Source organism: Thunnus thynnus, chromosome 16 (assembly GCF_963924715.1).
Source record: "Thunnus thynnus chromosome 16, fThuThy2.1, whole genome shotgun sequence".
In the NCBI taxonomy this organism is placed as follows: Eukaryota; Metazoa; Chordata; class Actinopteri; order Scombriformes; family Scombridae; genus Thunnus; species Thunnus thynnus.
In genome coordinates, this window is record NC_089532.1 from 29,382,675 (window position 1) to 29,405,073 (window position 22,399).

A 22,399-nucleotide genomic window follows, 5' to 3' on the forward strand; every position below is an offset into this window, starting at 1 on the left:
GAGTTTGTTTCACATTTATCTACTGAAAGAGGAAAGTTTATCTGAGCTCAACTTAGATCTCAGTTTAACACATGTACCTATGAACATGATTTGTGACATCAACTAGTTTGGAGCCAATCGTAGTCCATATGCAACTTACACATGTGTGATGTGGAAACTAGAAGCCTCCAGTGCACAAACACTGAGCATGGAGTGAGGTAGGAGACATCTTGTGTCCAGAAGTTCAACTTTTGAAATGAAAAATATTTAGATATTCATAGATTCTGCACTCTTCAAGGGAGAGGAGACACAAATTATTATTTAAAGAGTATTTTTATATATCTTAAAAAAGGAGGGGATCTATATAATAAATGTATAATAACAGAGTACATAAACAGTACTGATGACAATAAACATTTTAAGGTTTAGTAACTTAAAAGTCATCCAATATGAGTATTATAGAAATATTATACGCCTGAAATGATAAAGTGAACTAATGCTTTGGAATTTTTTTCATCATTTTGCTGGACAAAATATGAACATACAGAATCACCGACCAGATACCTGATTATTACAAACCCAACATTTCAGTCTCTATATTGTTAGTTAGATTTGTTTATTGTCCTTTGGGAGATTCCTTTTGTATGTGTGTGTGTGGCAACTGTCAGACAAATAAAACAACAACACAAGACATTACAGGTAAAGACAGACATCCAACAGCAGAGTGCTCTATAGTGTCAGGCAGTGTAAAGCCCCACCAATAATCAAAAATCAAGTACAACAACATTCAAGTGACAACTATCATATCACAATGATTTGTTTAACAGAGCTGTACTGGAAGATTAATCTAACTAGTCTTATAATATTCATGTTGTAGCCTGTAGGTTGTTGCAAAACCCATTGTTAATTAAAACAGATCATGATAGGTAAAACATTTTGAATGCAGGACTTTTATTTGCAATGGAGAAATCCTCCATTGCAAATAAAAGTCAAGTTTACACTGTGGTATTGATACTTTCACTTAAGTAAAAAGGATCTTAGTAGAGTTATTCCTTCTTATCTATTCTTGCCTGGCCTTCCTCAAGATCAGGAGATGACTGTAAAGCAGTTTTTAGCATGTAGACCACACACAAAGTTTTTCATTATCAGTTCGTTATTGACATGACTTGGGCACAAAATATGGCTACAGCAAGTGGAATTTACACAGTAAACACCACAGTGCATTAGTTTATTCAAAAGAAAATAAGCTACAATAGAAAGAAAAACTCTGATAGTGATTCATGTTGTGCCATCATAGCACTTTTCTATACATGCTTTTAATGCAGGATATATTAATACAATCTGATACTGAAGCAGTTTCATCTCACTCGGTCAGAGGTTGTTGAGAGGTTGTCATGGGAACCTGGGTATTGATGGTGATCCGCTGCCTTGTTTGACATCGAATCATCCCTATGATGGCTCTTCTGAACCTGCAGCAAAAGATCGATCAAGTTACTGAACGCACCATCCACTCACTACTTACAGCAGAGTGCAGCACAGCATTAAAGCATTACAATAACAAAACCAGATAGAGAAAAGAGAAAAATAAACTGACTTTTTGTTGGCAATGACATAAATGCAGGGGTTATAAAAGGTGGAGGACTTGGCAAAGAGTGGAGCGATGATAGCCATGGGGGCAGGGATCGTCTTGGGGTCACCAAATGATGCCCAGAGACACACCATGGAGTATGGAGACCAGGCCACCAGGAACATGATAATCATCACTATGGACATCTGCCGGCCCCAAACAAAGCAATACAGTTTTCACATGATACAGGAACAATTCCTTATCTAATATACAGCTGAATGTGTGCTTTTACTTGTATCAGATTTGAGGAATGACACAGCCTCAGAACTGAAGTTCAATTAAGCAAATACACATTAAGGTGAAAAATAGGCATGTTCAAACTGTTAGGAACCATGGGGGAAAGGTTCAGTCATCTCTCTCTTTTGGTTGGTTTGGTCAGTTCCTGGTCAAGTCAACCCACATCAGGTTTATTAGACAAGCTCACTGCACTGATGTCCTCTCAGAAGCTCACAGCATCTAGTGGGCACTAGATGCAGCAACATTACATTCCAGGTGCAATAAGACTGTCACATCTCTGCTGTGGTTACAAATTGCATTGGGAGTGTTTCCCAAGTAGCACATCTTTATGCAACCTGAGCAATCAGCAGCTAGATTTTGCATTATTTTTGTCATTCTTGTATAGGCTTCAAATGTGCCCATTAGTAACTTTACTCACCTCATCAGAAGAGGTCTGGTAATCAAAAAAGGCCATTGGTCTTGCTCAATATCACATACAATGTCTCACTGGGCTTTACAGACCAACAATAAAGCACAAGCTCAAGAGAAAATACTGAAAATGGACTGAGAAATGAAGTCACAGCACTAACTGATTTGTTAATGTTTTCCATAGCCAATCAAGATGTTAGCCAACTTTGTCTAACCACTAAAGCTGCGTGGCAAGCTTACTCAGTGACAGCCTGAAAATGGTTCTGTTTGGCTCTTTCACCTTAGTTACATCCATCTGGTCCGACCAGTCGACGTTGATGCTGTCCAGGCAGTTGCTAGCTTTATATCTCCTCACAGTGGCTGACACATTGTAGTAGCAGTAAAACATGACGGTCAGAGGCAACACAAAGTTCACAGCAATCACTGCCATGGTGTAAGAAATAAAGGAACTGTGAAGGAAAAGCAGAGTTAGTTACAATTAACAATATACTGACCAATGTCTTATGATATGGCTGGCCACCAGGTATTAGTATTAGTACTAGTATTAAGATTTGTATTATATGTGCATTTATGGTATTTTGGCAGTTACCCAGAACAATACTCATTAAACAAAAATCAGTTTTCAATGTTTAAAACAGTGCTATGAATCCTAATTATTCCATACTGTATGCTAACTGGGGAATTCAGTAGCTTTGCTAATTGTGGTAGCAGTAGAAAGTAGTAGTAGTAACAGTATTAGCTGTAGTTGTGATAACATGAGTATTACTTATGGTACTATTCAAGGAAAATATTTCTTTATTTCAGCCTGATATACTTCCCATAAATGGGGCCATTGTGGCTCTATGTTTCATGCTAACTTTGCTCTCTCCGGCTCTGTTATAGAGATTCTGGCGAAACAATGATCATCAGGGCAAGCTGCTGAGACTTCTACATCTTTCCAAATAAACATGATTTTTACATGAATCGCTTCAAAAGTTTGTTTCTGAGTCTGATTGAAAGTAAACACAGGAACTAGCCACCTGTAGCAGCCATTATGGCTAATTGTATCGAGATCTATATCCAGGGCAGTTTGCTGGCTAACGTAACTAGACAACCTGTGCACGGCATTTGTAAACTTTGTTTACATGTATGAGGTTGACTTTCACCATGGTTAGACTGTAAGGAAACGAAAAAAACAAAGTGCAATGCAATATCCCGTGGACTTTTATGAGAATGATTGTGAGTCATTTCACTTTAAATGGCCAACCGTATTTATTTGAGCTGGAGTAACTTACACAGAGAGGAGAAAAAAGAGGAAAGAGGAAAAACAAAGAATGGAGGCAGAAAGGCAAACGTACAGTAACGGTTACCTCAGAGAAAGTGCTGGTGTTGCAGTCACTGCTGCTGCTACCAGACTCGATAATAGAGGTGTCCACGGATGAGAGTAAACCCAGCTGTGTAACTACTACACATGGTTTTAAAGCGTTTATCAACATTGCCGTCCTAGAGGCTGTTCCACCTCCTCCAAATAAACTGGGTGAAAAGAGCAAGGCCGGCTGGCCCACACGTTCAGCTCCACATGGTAAGAAAATGTGATTACAACACGTAACTCTGTGAGGAATTACAGCAAGTCTCTATCATCCAGCGGTACAGCCTATGAAAACTTCACAGTGTATCATGTAAGTTTATCCTTGATACTTGGAAACTTGCAGACATGAACCATTTTACAGAATTTATCTACTAAGTTTCTACTTCTATTGCAGGAACTGACATTGAGCTATCCACAGCCTTATGCATGTAAGCAAACAGCTAGTTTTTGTATTTACTTTCAGTTAGACTCAGAAACAAACGTTTGAAGTGATTCATGTAAAAATTACGTTTATTTGGAAAGATATAGGAGTCTCAGCAGCTTGCCCCAATGATCATTGTTGTGTGCAATAAACATCTTTATGTGAATTGTCACAATCTCTATAAAGGAGCTGGAGAGAGCAATAAAAATAAAGAGAAATAAATTTAGCACAAAAAGTAAGGAAATTTGTGTTTGGTAGATTATTTCATTGTTGTAACAATGCTTCTTGGCAATACATCTTTGGAAAGCCTGTTTATTTCCCTTTTAAATGGTGCCACATTTGTAAGGAGCATGCATTTGTGGGATGAGCAGCAGAACTGTGTATAAAGTATAAAAATTTGCCAAATCTTCTCTGCCAATGCCAAACAGTTTATTTTGCTGTTGCTATTAACTCTTATTTTGAGCTTCTGGTACTCCCAGGTGCTGCCAATTGGCACCTTTGGTGCCTGATTGGCACCTGATTGGCAAGTTGTGGCATTATTTGGAGTGCGCCCAAGTACCATCTCTAAAGTGAAGGCCAAGTTCCATATAACTGGGTATGTCAGAGACAGGCCGCGAAGTGGTGATGATGTTCAGTGATGAGTCCAGATTCTGCCTAAGGCAGTTGGATCGTAGGGTCAAAGTGTGGAGAAGACGCAGAAAACGCTGTGCGGATTGCTGCACCTATAGAGTAACATCTTTTGGTGGAGGCAGTGTGATGGTGTGGGGCTGCATCTCCCTCACTGGAAAAATGACACTTGTCATCATTGGAGGCAATCTTAATGCAGAGAGATATCGAGATGAGATTCTGCAACCAGTGGCAATCCCATATCTCCACAGTCTGGGACCAAACTCTATCCTCCAAGATGAAAACGCTCGCCCCCACAGAGTGGGGTTTATCAGAGACAACCTCCAGAATTTGGGAGTGGAGAGGATGGAATGGCCTGCCAGCAGTCCTGACCTCAACCCCATTGAACACTTTTGGGATCAACTTGGGCATGCTGTTCGTGCCAGAGTGACCAACACAACCACGTTGGCTGACTTGCAACAAATGCTGGTTGAAGAATGGGATGCCATCCCACAGCAGTGTGTGACCAAGTTGGTGACCAGCATGAGGAGGAGGTGCCAGGCTATTGTGGCTGTGTGTGGTTCTTCCACACATGCCTGAGGCTCCTGTTTGTTAAATGAATAAATTGTTAAATTGACAATATGTCTTGTTTCTTCAAACTTCAATCATCCAATCAACCAAACACCAAAGAAGAGTAGGGCAGAATAAGCTGTTTGGCATTGGCAGAGAAGATTTGGCAAATTTTTCATGGGCGCAACCCACATACTCAGCTCTGCTGCTCATCTCACAAATGCATGTTCCTTACAAATGTGGCACCATTTAAAAAGGAAATAAACAGGCTTTCTAACAGTATAAGATTTATTGCCAAGAAGCATTGTTACAACAAAGAAATAATCTACCAAAAACAAATTTCCTTACTTTTTGTGCTAAGTTTACATCAGGTTGAAATAAACCAGAATTTTCCTTTAATAGTAGGTGTATTTCTAAGTAATGTAATCCTTAGCATTTGACCAAAAGATTTCAACTCAAGGTCTACTTACAAGCTTGTTCCGGAGCTTTTAAGTGTATCACACAGTCTTCCTCAGCAGATGGAGTTTGCTCAGTTGTCATGGAAATATAGATGTTCAAACTTAATATTTTTCTGAGCATTTTTAAGACTTGTCCATCCTTGATGGCTTCAAAGTCGAGCTTGAAGGTTGATCTTAACCTTGGAAACAACAGTCTGCTGATGAAGACGTGAGATACAGTTGAAAGTTCTGGATCAAGCTAGTAAGTGGACTTTGAGTTGAAATTGGTGTGCCAAATGGGTGTTTCTGAAGTCAAGAATGAACTTTTCAAGCTCAACTTTTAAGCCTCAAAAGTGCTCAAAAAGTGGAATACAGCCAGTTTACTAACTTGTGGTTAATGAAAAGGTAATGACTAACAGACATACTTAGACATCAATACACTGCATTAACTATAATCCAATCATGGTAGCAGCAGTATTAAGTAATGACAGCAATCACAGTTTTGTTAGTTATAGTTACTGTCAAGCATGCTAAAACCTGGGACAAAGGGTAATGCAATGGCATATGCAGTCTATCCACAACATAACTCACGCATCATTCTTCCTCCAGTTGATGGTGCATGTAGCTCCAGTGGGGTCAGGGGCATATCCTGCCCAGCCCACTATCGGCATGCAAGACCAAAACACAGCATTAAGCCATGCTGCCAGAATAAGAAGGTTGTATGATCGCACTGTCATCTTCTGTCCTGTAGAGATTAATGACATATGCAGTGCATGCACAATGAAAGTCAAGAAATTGTAAATATCGAGCCAGGTCTGTAGATACTGCTATTACAAATTATTTGATAGAGTTGATCACATGTTCTCATTAGTTTTCCAATTGTTGTAACACTTACATAACATCCAGACAGGCTTGCACTATTTTTTTCTGCTGTGAACACTTTAAAATACACTGCTTAAGAAAAGATGTATTGTATTAAGATGTATTGGTGTAGTTTCTGCATAAATCAACTAACTCTAATTCTTATAAATTCGCTAACTCTAACCCTTTTTAATGAAAGTGTTGGATGAACATACTGTATTTATAATTTTGCTATTTTTACAGCCAAGTGGGCCTGAAAATAAAGTGTCCTGAAGGTGGTGCTAGAAACATGAAGGTGTTTGATATTACATTGTATCTGTCCATCATAATTTAGGACTTGCCACCAAGGTGATACTAAGAGCAGATAGAATGTCAGAGGAGCAGTAAGTAGATACCTATGTCTGGTCTGCATATGGTGAGGTAGCGGTCAATGGCCACCACGGTCAGCAGGCCGATACTGGCCATGCCAAAGAAGATGTTGAGAGCTGCATAGATCTGGAGAAAAAACCACAAAAATCAAAACACAAGTTAAATTAAAGGACCAGTCCAATGTTTTTGCAGGATCTGGCCTATTGAAGTACATTTACATTACTGCTAATCATTTTCTAAAGCAGTGTTTTGATTTTTAATGTGTCTTAAAAATACCATACTGCACAAGGAATGATCTAAATCTTTGGAGCAGAAGCAGAGATATCCTGACTTACAGCATGCCACTTGTGGCAGATTACTATGTGTTGAAATTTTAAAAACTTGTGAGTTGTATATTAATATATTGAATCATTCAGTAAAATTTCTGGTTACACAATATTTTGGGCTAAAAGTGAACTTATGTCTATTGGAGAAAATACAATTTTACAGGATTGCCCTGCTAAGGTTGTTCAGTATTATATTTAATATTTAGGACTCAAAATTTATAAAAAATCCTAAACTTTTTATCAAAATAAACTTGTTAGAAGGTATGGATACATTAAAACACAGCAAAGAATACTGGAGGACTTTGTCCTATGATTGGCCGCGTAAATGCCATTAAGATGGTATCTCTCTATTTTTATATCTCTTTCAAAATTTTCTATAATTTGATATTGATCTTGGCTGACTTTTTTAAGAGGAGCGAGACAATTATTATAGGATTCATTTGGGGATATAAAAAATACAGATTATCAAAAAAAACCCCATCTATTTAGACCCACTCTAGATGGAGGTCTGGGTCTTACAGTAGTTGAAGATTACTATTGGGCAGCTAATGACAGGGCATTGGCATACCAGTAATGTTGTTCTCCAGACCCCGAATCACTCAATTCTGCCAGCTGTGGCTAAAATTAGAGCTCATGTCATTAATAAAACCATATACCTAACTGTCCTCCTTACTTTTTACAAATCATGAATCTGATAATAAATTGGTAAGTCACAGTTTTGTTGTCAGAAATTCACTGAAGATTCTTACTCAAATTAAACATATTTACAAATTTTCTAGTATTTCAATAAATACACCATTTTGCCACAACCACTCCTTTATTCCAGCATTGCTGGATAACACATTTGCGACATGGTGTGGAAATGGGCTTAAGTCTATAAAAGACTTCTATTTAGACAACAAGTTTTCATCCTTTGGTCAAAATACCTGGGAAATACCTGATAAGAATAGGTCATAGTTTAGCTCCAGGAAATTGTCCCCAAGAAGACTGAGAACATTATACATCATGGATACATGATAATTTCCATGTTTTTTGTGTTGGAGGATATCCTTGAAAAAGAGATGATGCATCACTAGGGGCTTATCCTCAAATAAAAAAAAAATTGAAAATGAATGCTATGTTACATTTTGTTGAGTTCCTGCAGTGGAAAATTGTGGTTCTGAAATGAACTGAAACCATACTACCTGGCCACTGCATACATGGTCAATGTTTAGTAGTAGAGTAGATGGACTTCAATGTACAAAAAGTTGCATAGATAAAATTTGAATAGATAATGACAGACTTTCCCTAGACACTTACAAAGTGTCACCTTCTTAAAATAATAGCCCAAGTCATTTTTTGACAAAAATGTTTTTTTTTGCCTAAATTATCTCCTCATGATGCTGGCCACCTCTGGTAAAATCGCTTACATCCTCAGTTGAACAGATCATGTGATTCTACCCCTGTAGTATAATGGCCTATGTCAAGAGTGTGACCAAATTGTCATATTGCGTAGTTATTTAGTCTTTTTATTCAGTCTTTTTAGTTAGCATTTTAGTCAGCAAAATAGCTAAGCCCATGAAGCTAGCATTTAGCAAAGACTGGAAAGGCTTCAGAATCTGTGGCTGTTACAAGTGATAGGCTTTCTGTTAACTCTTCTCTGCCTTTTAAACAATATTTCATCTACAGTTTTTGTCTCATTTTTTCCACATTACATGATCTAATTAAGAAAGATTTGAATACCGTATTGTAATCTAACAGCTAGAAATTATGTGTATGACTAAAAAATTACAAAGGATCCTCTTCACTTTTGTGTTTTTATTTAATGAAACTTGAACATAATATTAGTAATCATAACATCATTTGACCGGTATTATAGTATGCTTGTTGTGCAGTGTCTAGAGGCAGCTTGTGCACCCTAGGGTTGTATGCACACCATGATGATTTTTTTGTGTTTTTTTGAGAAACCTGAAAAAAATGACTTGGGCCATTATTTTAGGAAGGTGACAAAAGGACACATAATGCACATTTCCAGGTCTATATTTATATTCTGGGGCTCTCGTGGAAAACCTTTGCATGATTTACAGTTAAAAAATCCTTATTTATCTTATACTGGCCCTTTATGCAGCCCCTCAGTTCGGCCTTTAAGGGACCCTTCCTGATATACCCACCCTGTTCTGATTGGTTAGCTTTAGGAAGCTGACCCTTGCCAGCGCTGGAGGCAATGTATACAAACTATAGTAGTCAGATTTCACTTCTTTTTCTTGTTCTTTACTCAAAATGTAAACTTCTCAAATACATCCATACATGTTTGACCCCCAAATCAGATCTGAAATATGAGAGTGGACAACATGAACAACACATCAAAAAACCTCACTAACAACCTTAGCAAAAAAGGCTACAGAGTGGTTTGTGAGCATGCGCAAATGATCTGACACCAGTTTGATGGGCAAGTAGAGGTAACTTTGCAAACAGAGCATTCAGAGTAGGTTGAAGCCCTTGCTTCAAAATCACAAAAAGCATAATATGTCCCCTTTAAGATGCCATACTGCGTACAGTGTAACTGAGAAAACAAAGGGGGGAGCATATGTTAAAACGCTTGAGTGTAGCAGATGCTCTGGGTTTCCAAGCTCTGCTTCTTATTCTAGATTAGCATCACATGGCCCAGTATTACTGTGCAATAACAAGAACTGAGGAAAAAACTTATAATCTGCCAAAAGAATCTGAACACGCGGCCCGCTGCACTGCAGCAGCTGAATGTGAACGTGAGTCTGCCTGCTCGCAGGTTTAGTCTCATGAGCAGTTCAGGTTAGTCACATTAGTTACACACTTTTGTAGGTTTTAGCAAACATTATGACATGTTGAGCTACAGTAAAAGGCTGAGTTCTAACTTGGTTTTATGAATAATTTACATATATTTACATACATCTGGGAGGAATTATATCAATAAAATTCTTCCTCATAGGTTTACATGACACTGTGGTTCAGTTTCAGGACCAACAAATTCACATTTTACAAAATGATGAAGGTATTTCAGATAATACAGACCTTGTTGGGCAGTGTATGTTCTGTCAACTGGTTTTTAGTATATTTGAAATAATAAGAATAAGGAGTACATTTTCATTCATTTTCATTTCAATATCAGTAATAGAATTGCTAAAAACACCCTGATATTCCATTTTTAACGCCGCTAAAGCAGCTCACGTAGGAGGGGTCCATAGAACGTGCTAATGTTTTACACAATAAACCGGTCTGCAAATGTTAGCTATGCATTGTGCAAAGCAAACTCAAATTCCTGGTGCAAGTTCAGAGGAAAGACATTTTTGCATTTTGCATTCATTTAATTAATTTTGGTGTGGTCCATGTCAAAAAACACACACACACACAAAAAGACCAAACCTACACTGTCGTTCATCTCAGCTTTAAATTTGGTACCATTTACATGAGTTTCCAATGTAGATGTAGGTTGTTTTATCAATGAAATAATGTAAATGGGAAGGTGCTCACATATCACCCACCTGACAACCAGTGTAGCCAAATTTCCAGCTGCCGTGGATGTCCGAGGCAGCGGACATGGGATAGCCAATACCAGCCACTCCGATGTCAGTAAAAGCCAGGTTGATTATAATGAAGTTGGTGGCAGTGCGGAGCTCCTTAAACTTCACAAACATCAGCAGAACCACAATGTTGCTCATTAAACTGATGACACCTGTAAAGATAAAAAGCACAATGTCCAAATGTTGAAGGTAAAATTCAAAATTTCAACACTTAATCATATACTTACTCACACCTGAAGCCACAGTGGACGTGTGGCAAAGTGAATGCAGAAGCTGCAGATTCTCTGATAACTCAAAAAAAATTACTGCATTGGATTGAATGCAAAATTATCTTTTTCTAATAAGCTTCTGGTGATTTTGAGAATAATTGTTGAGGTTGGTAAACAGGAGCATGCTGTACTATTTACAGTACATATTCAAGTCTCAGCTGACAATGTGAAGTTTCCTGGTGCTTCTTTATGTTGAGAGACATAAATTGACAGGTCTATGATACACTGAACCAGACATTAACAGAGATGTGGGTCAACTGTGAGGATCCAGAGGGAATGTGGCCTGAAATATGGAGTAAAACTAATAACTGAAAAGCAGACATTAATTGCATTACATTAATTGTTGAATCGTACGTAATTAGCTACACCTGTGCACTTCCTGCTATGACGAGTCAAAATGTCTGCTGTGAAAAAGGACCAAGAATCTGATTCATCTGGAAAGAATAGACATAGTGTTGTGACAGTAGCAAGACAGTCAAGGTTCAGGTTAGCTGTAAAGCAACATGATGTAAAACAAGTAGTACAGAACAAGATGGACAGATTTTCATCAGGCAAACATGTCGGGCAAATCAACAGTACTGTATAAAGAAGTATCTTTCTCTCTGTGAATTTCTGTGAATGCAGGGGACATGAAAACATTTGGGAACCATTTGACTCAAGGGCAACACATAGCTACTGATGGTGTCTTTGCGTTCAGTGGACAGACTCTTTTATTCCCAGGATGGCGAAGTCATGACCCGCCCTACTCTGCCTCTGACTGGCTAGTACTCGGTGCCTTCGCTGGTTGGGTTGTGCGGTTAGCCTACACCAAAAGAGGAGAAATGCAACTCCAGATTACTTCAAAGTTGTATTCTTCTGTGTTCTTGTATTCTTAGCTGGCTTGCTAACGTTAACCACTGGTAAGGCTACATTCAGGAATTAGATGGTTTAGTTCAGAGTTGGAAGCTGTGGGAGGACAGGACTTCGTTAGCTAACGTTAGCGGTTGATGGTCAATAAATACCCTCAAACTGTCAGCTGCTGCTTGTTGAACCATGATGTCTCCTTTTCTTCAACATGTGTCGAACACAGAATTTGTGGCTTTGGAGGCTTTGAAGTTGTTTAAAGGCAACTTAGATGGAGTTAACAGAGTAACAAAGTAAGCAAAGTAAAAGTAAACAAAGTAAAATAACAAGCCTAATGTAACTAATTACTTTTGCTGTTGAGTAATTAGTACAGTAATGCAATTACTTTTAAAATTAGTAATATGTAATGTGTAAGTAATTACATTTTTCAACTTGCCTGACACTGTTCATTAACTCTTGAGAAAAGCAGCAATTTTATGACATTTGGCGCATCCCAGCCACTGCACCTGTAGTTGTTCTCTCAGTATGGTGGGGTCAGTTTGTGTTAACAGTTACCAGTGTGTTGCCTTTCAGACTCACTCAGATGAACAAACCGAATTGAAACCAGGGTTAAGATCTTTTTTAGTGATAAAAGCTTGATACACAAGATCTATTTATCTTCATAAAATTGACAGATCAGAAATGAAACTAGGCATTCAGAAACTAATTTGAAAGCTATTTGGTATAAGTGGAGAACAGGATCTTTACATTTAACATGCTTTTATATTAGCCAGTCCTGTTAAAATTCCAACATTGGATACAGTGCCAAGATACGGATAAGTTACATAATGCTATCAGAATAGCTTTTCACATGATAATAATAAACTCATTATGCTTTTCTTTTCACCATTAATGGCCATGGGAAGTATAAACTCACCCATTTATTTGATACAGTCACAACTGTAAGTATTTTACTGCATTTTTCCTTACACTCAAAGTATTCAAAACATCATCTAACAACAACATACATAAACATACTGCAAATACAAATACTTTACAGATTAACATAATACACCATGTATTTCAGCACCTACACCCACTGTAATATGATCAAACTTTTTGGAAGCAATATAAGCCAATTGTCAGCAGTGTGTGGTGTACATTATGTTACGAAAACACACAAAAACAAATGGAATGTTTTTGAATGTAAAATGCATGAAGGTGCAGCCTGGTACAAAAAACGTTTGGTCTCTATAGCCAATTTACAGTTCTTGACAACTGTATGGGGGGGGGGGGGGGTAATTGTAAATTGACACTAAATATCAAAATGTAAACTCAAGGCTTCAAAACGGGCATCCACAAACCATTGAGTGATGTCACGGTGGCTTCTACCATTATTTTTTACAGTCTATGGTCATGGCCTACAAAGTTCTTGCACTCCAGAAGTCGATCAATTTCATCAGGAAAAATTCATACATTTTCAAGATATGAATGGGTGTATACTGTAGAATCTAAGAGACACTAAGCTGGATTTAAAGTGATTTCCAGTCAACTGTCTTAAAGTTTGAACAACCTGCTTTTGTTCAGTGTTTAAACTGTTTTTGATGTTATTTCCTATGCAGAGTCCAACAAGGTTGCAACATACAGACCACTGTTCAGTGAATAAAATTTAAGGTGATCATAGTGTGAAGAAGTCATTTAACTATATTTTAGCACTAATGGTAGGTTTTCAGGAAACTTTTTTTGAATATCATGATAATACCATTTACCATAATATTTTTACCTATGATAATCATAGTGTTCACCCAAATTATAAATATAATAATAATGATAATAATAATAATAATAATAATAATAGTAGTAGTAATTGATTACCCTGCAGTGGTATCTCTCTATGCTGATAGATTTTGTCATCCTATAACCATCATTAAAGCTGCATTAGGCTAATTGATTTTTGGCCACTAAGCATAACATTGACTTATCACTTCATAAAGTTGATTTGGTGAACTTGCTGGCAAACAGTTACTTATTTATGCATTCTGCAAAGCAACATTTATTTGGAGTTGCGTTTGTGTGCACAGGACACATGTAAGTCTGATATCCACTTTGCTTTTAGCTCTGGTTTGGTCTCCACCAACTCCTGAGGGAAATATCTCTGCTCTTTATGTTCTAAATGCTTCACTCTGTTCACCAGCTAGTCACTAACTTTGTCTGTCTGCTGTTTTGTGCAGAATAGGTAGTTTGCAGTGGATTCATCAGCTGAAAACAGCCCAGTCCAGAAATCACACTGAACCAAGACAACACTCACAATATTGAACAAATCACACTGTAATACATCCATTTCAAATTGTCATCTCTGTTACCTGCAGTGATAAGATATCCAGCCACTATGTTGTGCTCCAGTTGGGTAAAGGCACTTTCTCCCCCATAAGGTGAAACATCATCTGAAACATTGACTCCAGAGTCAATCCCCATCTTCTGAGGTGTTCAAAAAAACAAGAAGAATGACACCTGACTGAAGTAAACAGCCTTCACATTAACAGTGTTGGGGGAAAAAATACACAAATCCTGCAGAATGAAGCAGAATGAAAAATATGTACAAAAGAGATGTAGAGAGTCAGTATTGCAAAATGCTGCTTCTACCTAAAATCTGTAGGATATTGTTGTGGAGAGGAAGGGGAGGTACATGTGCAGGGATGGGGTGAAGAGGATTATTACATACCACTGCTCCCCTGTTACCAGTTAGCAGGAGGCTGTCTGTGTGTAACATGGGCAACAGGGCTACACAAGAGAGGATTACCACTCACGTGGAATTGCTTGCAAGCTGGGCTCTGGCCAATAAGCTTTGACATTACAAAAGTTGAGCCTGAACTAACTCAGACTGAGGACAATTCACTTCACAGAGGGCAAATACTGCAGGTACAATTAAATCTGGATTACCAGCTGGCACCTGCTCCAGAGCCCCAGACCCTCAGGATCCACAAAGGCACCAAGTTCAATGTGTGGTAATTAGTTTGATTAGTCAATTAATAACTGTAATGCAAAGGGCTTTTAGGTGACTCTGCTCCTGTCTTGTAGAGGGGCTTTCTAAGGTTTTAGTAGTAAACGTAGTACTAGTGCTACTACGGCTACTGTACTACTGACTACATATTACTCATCACACTACAGTAAACCAATATTTTTGTCAACAGTTGAGCATATAATGTCAAACCCTCAAAATCTTGAAAAACCAGAAGGAGTTCTCTCTGACACATTATCAAACGTTATGTATTGGAACTTCCCACACACACACACACACACACACACACACACACACACACACACACACACAATCTTGTCAAGGACTGCCTCCCAGCTACATTTGCAATCGGAAATATTCAACCCCTTCATCTCAAAAGACGTTATAGTGATGTGAAGAGGATAATGAAAATATATGACAAAAAACCTCATTAAACAACAAAAAATACTTATTGATACATATTTGGGTTATTTTGAGGACATAAATTGACTTAACTTTGAGTTCAAATGAAAAATGTAACTCTTTTCACAAATGTGCATATGCACTATTATTAAACCTCCAGTTTCAGTACTTTGTGGAGAGTCCTTTAGCCTTTATGACTTCTAACAAGCATTTTCGGTAAGTGCTGACAAGCTTCCTACACCTCTCTATTGGAATCTTTGCCCATTCTTCACGTGCGAAAGCCTCTAGCTCATTGATGTTTGATGGCTTCTGTGCTGCAACTGCCTTCTTTAAATTCCACCAAAGATTTTGAGAAGGCCAACCAAGCTTTGGTTGACTTGAAGGTGTGCTTGGAATCACTGTCTTGCTGGAGAGTCCAATGATCACCAAGGTTCAATTTCCCACCAGAAGGCATCAAGTTCCTCTTTAAAATGGCCTGGTATTTCTGGGAATACATGATGCCAGGTACACGGTCAAGATTGCCAGTTCCTGCAGCAGAAAAACATCCCCACATCATCAATGACCAACCTCCATGCTTGACCGTGGGGATGGTATTCTTCTGGTCATAAGCCTTACCTTTCTCATGCCAGACATACTGCTGGTCCATGTGTCCAAACAGTCCAAATCAGTCCGCAGAACTTTCTCCCAAAACTCTGTCCAAATTCCTCCTAGCATATTCTAGTCGACTTTTGATGTTCCTCATGGTCAAGAGTGGAGTGCATCTTGGAGTCCAGCCACGAAGTCCTTATTTATTCAGTGTTTGCCTTATAGTTGCCACTGAAGCACTTGTCCCGGCCTTCATCAAGTCATCCTGTAGGCATTTTGCAGTAACACAGGGGTTTTTCTTAGTTGTCCTGATTCAGTTTCTAAGGGCTCGTGATGAAATTTTGGGCTTTCTCCCACAGCCAGGCAGATTTGCAGCTGCGCCATAAGTTTTAAACTTCTTTATAATGCTCCCAGCGGTGTCTCTTGGAATGTTAAATGTTTGGGAAATCTTCTTACGCCCAATGCCCTTCAGGTGCAATAAAAGAATTTCCTCTCTCAGCTTTTGTGGAAGCTCCTCAGTCTTACCCATGATTGCAACTCACCTTGAACACCTTCATGGGTGGGGTTTATATATGCATCACAGATGGAGCAAATTAAGGATCATTATAGAGTTCACAAAGGCTTGATTATGTTTTAACTCCACTTTAAGCCATAAAAACTAGCAGAAGGTTTTAAAAACAGTAATATTATATAGGGGTTGGATAATTGTGACATGGCTATATTAACAAAATATACTGTTACTACTACATCAGGCATTTTCTTTGTTGATTTTATGTATCACTCAACTGATAAAGAAGTCATCCAAATCAAAATCTAGCTCTTTGAAAAAACTTAAATTGGTAAATCAATTAAAATAGTAAATTACAATCTTTGGGGGGGTTGAATATTTCCGATTGCAACTGTATCTCCTCACTCCTTGCTAACTCCTCCTTCAGCGTTGGTTTAGTCCCCCAAACACTCAAACAGGCTACTGTCACCTCCATCCTCAAAAAACCTAGACTCAACCCTAATATCCTGAGCAATTTCCGGTCCATCTCCAATCTCTCCATTCTGTCAAAAATACTGGAATGTGTTATCACCTTCCAACTCACATTACCCTGACCAACTGCCTCACAGAAGTTAAATCATGGATGCAAGCCAACTTCCTAAACTGTGATAAATCAGATTCGGTCCCAAATCCCTCACCAAAACCACTCACAACTTCTGCCTCACCATTGATAATTCCACTTGGTCTCCCTCCCCACACATCTGCAACCTCGGAGTCATTTTCGACAGCAACCTCTCCTTTGAACACCACGTCAAACAAATCACCAGAACTGCCTTTTTCCACCTAAAAAACATAGCTTGTCTCCACCCATCACTCTCCTTCTCTGTTGCTGAATATCTGATCAATGGTTTCATAACATCCAGAATTGACTACTACAGCATTCTTTATGGTACATCATCCAAAGTCTGAAATAAACTCCAGTACACCCAGAATTCTGCTGCTCGCCTGCTCACCCTCTCCCATGACCACATCACCCCTGTCCCCTGGAACCTCCAATGGCTCCCTGTCCCACAATGGATTGAATTCAAAGTCCTTCTCCTCACTCACAAAGCCCTCCATAAGCAGGGCCCCTCCTATCTCACCAATCTGCTCCATCACCACACTCCCTCCCGCAGCCTCCGCTCCTCTGATGCCAACGTTCTCTCTCCACCATTCAAGACCAAGCACTGGACCTGGGGTGTCAGGGCTTTTTCCATAGTTGCTCCCTCCCTCTGGAACTCTCTCAACCAAATACATCCGAGATCACCAATCTGTCAATATTCAAATCACTAATCAAAACTCACCTTTTTAGAACTGCTATTAATGTGTGATTAATATGTGATTAATATGTGTTATGTTTTTTAGGCCGTATTCAGACCAAATCAGGCGGTGAGGTGAAAACGCCAGTTCTCCCATTCATTTGAATGGGAGTAGTATGTTTTGTCTGCGGGCGCTTTGGCTGCTGCAGCGCTGCACCAGACTGTGGTTGGAAAGTTGAGCCAGAGTCAATGTTTGGAGAAACGCAACCTGACGCAGTGGCCAATCACAGCCAGAGATCAGATAGATCAGAGCAGTAAACTCTGCCATGAGGGAGCACAAAGACGGTACCAAGTGAGGGGAGGACATTTCTCTTTGTTTGATAACGTTAAAAGTAAAATTAGGCTTTGCTGTCTGCTTCTTGACGAGAGAAAGAGAGAGAGAGAGCTGAAAGCAGCAGCAAGAGAGAGAGAGAGTGAGGGAGACTCCAGTTTAGTGTGTAGTTACACAGAATAACAACACATCAATCTTCAGAAATATACACAAGGAATGACTATATACAGGTGAAACTGTTTCTTTGAACTGTAAACAGCAAAGCAAAGAGCAAGTGTGCAAGGAGTGATGAGAAAAAATGACATTACTTTATATACATATAGTGGGTAATTGATATTGTTTATGGAAAAACCTTGCCTCAGGAGGACTTCTGTACGTCACCATCCAGGACAGCAGGTGGCACTGTGAGGCACAGTGAGGAGGTGACCTCGGCAGTGAAGCCGCGCTTCCACTTCCTTTTCATACCACAATCGGATCTTCAGACGAGAAGACGTCCCTTCATTACAGCAGACAAACATGTCGGGTCTTCTGAGGACTGTCGCTAGCCGTGCTGCCCCTGTCCTGCGGGGACACACCGTCACTCAGCGGGCTAATGTCTACACTAGACCCGCCAAGGAGAAGATCGGGGCTGTTGTAAGTCTAGTTCGCTGTCATGCTAATGCTAACTGAATGGCTAGCTAGCAGCTAAGCTGTCCTTGGCTGACGAGGTCAAACCGCCGTCTGTAAAGTTACTGTTAAACACTGATAAACGCTGTTATGTACTTATACAAGCTAACTTATGTAATCACGTAACTGTGTTTAAATCACCGTATATCAGAGTAAAGGTTACGTTGCAGCTTTTAAGTGAAATTTTCATATTAGTGTGAAAGCACCCATTCCTTCAACACGGTGGCCCTAAGCTAACTGTACCGAGCTGTATATAACTGTAACTTATCTCTCGTAACGTTACCGCTTTCCTCAGTGTATGTTTAATGATGAACAAAAATGTGTCAAGATGCCATTTTAAAGGACAGTTGCACATATGTGAGTTATACAATGTAGTTATTTAAGATGTGACCCCAGCAATGCTATTTTGCCATAATGTCTGCCTCAGTGCCGCAGGACGTGGTGATAACGTTACCCAATGCAGGAACTGGTGATCCTGTTGTAATAGACGTGAACTGAGTATAATGGGCGATCCTCATTTTGGTATTTGATACTGATAAAAGTGTTAGGGTCTCACATTTCACACATTTTCCTTTACAGATAGTTGAACACGTCAATAATTAGTAATTGGCCAATCACTGGTGATTAATAAGATACAAAACCCATGTTTTTCTCAGTTTAAGTTTTATTTAAACCATTCCAGCGGGAAATCCTAGCTAATAGATTGTGTGAAACATTAATTAGTGGAGCACAAATCATTGAAATGAACATAATATTAAAACAACCAACCTGTTGCTCGAAACACCTTTCCTTACTCAACAAATGGTGCTGCTAAAGAAAACAAAGCAGACCATACCTATCCCAATTTCTAAATATCAAACATCCCGCAGAACAAGTTCCATCTGGTTTTGCTGGCCTGAATTAGTTGGTGAGCTGGTAGCTTCAGTTGTCGCTGCTTTCTGTCCAGTGCTTTAGAAGCTTTTATAGGCCTCAGGTCTTTTTCAACCATAAAGCAAAGCCTCTGAGTTTTTGTCTCTGCATGCACATCATACAGCGTCTTGTAGCTAACACCGACATTACAGTTTATTACTGTTATATTCTGGTGCTGGACTACATTTTGCCCTCTTCATCTGCCTCACCAGTTCCCTCCCCCCACCCCACTGCTTCTTCCTTTGTTGCACCAGTAGCTTTCCTGAGCTGCAAAGGTGAAGTATGCCCTCTTGTGGTATAAAAGTAAACATATGTCAGCTCCGGAGAAATGGTACACAAAATATACATTGTCAGTTAATACATTTTTATTTGGTGAAATTCTCAACAGCGATTGATTGATCATTAACATTAACAAGTATTTTATACGACAGTACAGAAGATCTTTATACTGAATTTCATAGACAGACAATTTCTAGTGTATTATCTTGTCCAGGTCACTCGATTTAATGACATAATTTCCTACATTAGATAGGGATAGTGGAGAGATGACAGGAAACAAGGGAGACAAAGATGCAACAGAGGTTCCTGCCCAGATCTAAACAGAGGAAATGGTGGTCAACACTTGAGTCAGCATTGCTTCAATAATTAATAAATTAATCAGTTTCATATCTTTTGGCTTGGTAGAAGTATCTTAGACCTATGGGTAAAAAAGGCCTCAACCATAACTGGGTAATTTGTAGGAATTACCCAGTTATGGTTGAGGGGAATTGTTAAGATTTTAGTGATACCACTGCCATTATGGATTCTGCTTATCGGTCTGATTCTTTATCGATTCCTGATCAATTTTCTGTGTGGGGGGGGAAAAAGTAGGTCTGCACAGGGTTTCAGTATCAATGCAACTGTTTTATCAGTGACCTTGCATGCTGATGAATATATGAAACATGACTGGTATATAACATATATGTATATACAGTGTCAGCAGTGCTCTCTGGTAGACAAACTATTTAATGAAGACACTATTTCTAAATGACCTCAAACATATCTTTGGTATTTCTGTACTGACATTTGTCACCTATCAGTGGAGCCGCACCGATGCTGATATCGGATATCAGTCTGATACTGACTCAAGTCAGTCAATTTATATCTATGTAGTTGTTACATTTTGTTTTACAAAGTTAGGAAATCAATGTTTAAGTCAAGCCTGATGTTGCCTTACACATTAAGAATGATCCCAGTCTCTTCCACACAGTGAGGCATACAGCTTATTAATTAAACCCAAAGCCCAGGTATCAGGACTAAAAAGTTGGATTGGTGCATCCCTACCTATCAGCTGCATTAATGCCAATATCAATGTATGTACAATAACTAATAAAAGCCCGTTTTTGGGATTGGCTCTAGATGACACACCTGGAAGTTTCAAGGAAGTAGAGAATTTTTTTATGTTGTAGTTGATATGGGTGGGTCAACTTACAATTATTTCAATTTTCCAAACTACAATAAAAAGATTTTTGGTGGGCTGTATAGAAAAAAAAAAACGAGATGCGTGAGAAGCAGAGGGAGAACCTATTTGAAAATTGTTTCAGGAAAAATCCTGATATGAGCGTTTATTTCAAATTTGGAGCAGCAGTATAAACACAGCCTTTGATACACAGTCTTGAGTGCTGTCACATGTAGGCCTACAGCACACTGTGCTCAGATAAACTGGCTTCATGTAGCAGTGAAGGTGCTGATTGAATCAGCTGACTGAACGCTCTGTCTCTCTCTCTATGTGTTATCCAGGAATCGGTCGTCGGATTGGGCATGTTTTCTCTAGCGATCCTGGGACCATCTGGATGGATCCTGTGCCACCTGGAGGACTACAAGAAGAAAGAATAAAAGTGGACATTTTAACAGTCTAATACCTGGTGAATCCAGCTTCCTGTCTCCAGAGATAACCTGGGACCATCATCATCATCATCATATTCCACACCTGAGAAGAATGTGGAACAAGTTTTACCTTTCACTCTTCTACCTCTGCGACAATTCCACTCCACATCCCAACAACCAACTGTTTCCAACACATTGACTCTTAAGCAATGAAAATTGTATTGTACATCTTCCTTTAGAAGGAGTATGTTACAACATTAAATTTTAAACACAACTATGTTGCTCGTTATGTGTATATTTTGTCTCCTTAAAATAAGGCTTACAGATAATTCTTTGAAGAATGAATGAGTTTAAAGTTGACTTTTCTGCTGGATGCTCCTTAAGGTTTCATGGTGCCAGAGAGCACTGTTAAACTGGGTCCTCTGGTTGTCTGGTGTGCTCAGAGTAACAACTACTGTTGATAGAAAGGAAACAAAAAGGAGAATGAAGAGCAAATATCTGCTGATAATGCTGCAGGTAAACCACACCCCCTGGATGAGACTGAAGACAGCGGCAGTGGAAGACGATCCTTAAGTAAAAGTAGTAATGACAAAATATGAAGATATTCCCATTTCAAGTAAAAGTCCTGCATTCAAAACCACAGTACAGAGGATTAACAGCAAAATTGTAGCCAGGCACATAAAGAACTTTGTGACTTTCCATCACTGCTCATCAGTAAAAGACAGAACATTTATGTTAAGGTACTAAGAGCTATATTTTAATTACAGTTGTAATTGAGGTTGTAATTTTCAAGTTGAGTCAGGATGAGCTGTACTTTGAGATGATAGAATGAGTCAGAGGTCAGACATAAAGGTACTCGTCTCTTTATTATCTCTAGGTTGGCCATTGTGGGCAATTTAGCAAATCAGTGAGCAGAATTGCTTTAATGAAATATTAGATTCTCCACTCCTGTTGATGTTATAGTGGTACCCTGAAAGTCTGAACAAGACGGTCAACAATTACACCGAAACCTTATCAATT

At 39.0% G+C, this 22,399-nt stretch overlaps 2 protein-coding genes across 3 annotated transcripts; one reads left to right on the forward strand and one right to left on the reverse strand.

Moving 5' to 3' along the window:
- Positions 1-576: 576 nt before the first annotated feature.
- Positions 577-16,755, reverse strand: rrh (retinal pigment epithelium-derived rhodopsin homolog). 2 transcript variants are annotated; one of them, XM_067613912.1, is made up of 8 exons: positions 14,180-14,268; positions 10,953-11,796; positions 10,687-10,877; positions 6,890-6,989; positions 6,225-6,378; positions 2,532-2,700; positions 1,574-1,752; positions 577-1,448 (listed from the first exon to the last, which is right to left on the reverse strand). In XM_067613912.1, the coding sequence occupies exons 3-8, from the start codon at positions 10,861-10,863 to the stop codon at positions 1,343-1,345; spliced, it is 885 nt and encodes a 294-aa protein (XP_067470013.1). In that variant the 5' UTR covers positions 10,864-10,877; positions 10,953-11,796; positions 14,180-14,268; the 3' UTR covers positions 577-1,342. The 2 variants fall into 2 exon arrangements, with proteins under 2 accessions (XP_067470013.1, XP_067470012.1); XM_067613911.1 differs by lacking the exon at positions 10,953-11,796 and having other exon boundaries at positions 14,180-16,755.
- Positions 16,756-18,383: 1,628 nt separating this feature from the next.
- Positions 18,384-21,653, forward strand: cox8a (cytochrome c oxidase subunit 8A). The gene is made up of 2 exons (XM_067613915.1): positions 18,384-18,571; positions 21,293-21,653. Exons 1-2 carry the CDS (start codon positions 18,455-18,457, stop codon positions 21,386-21,388), a joined length of 213 nt encoding a protein of 70 aa, XP_067470016.1. The 5' UTR covers positions 18,384-18,454; the 3' UTR covers positions 21,389-21,653.
- The last annotated feature ends 746 nt before the right edge of the window (positions 21,654-22,399 follow it).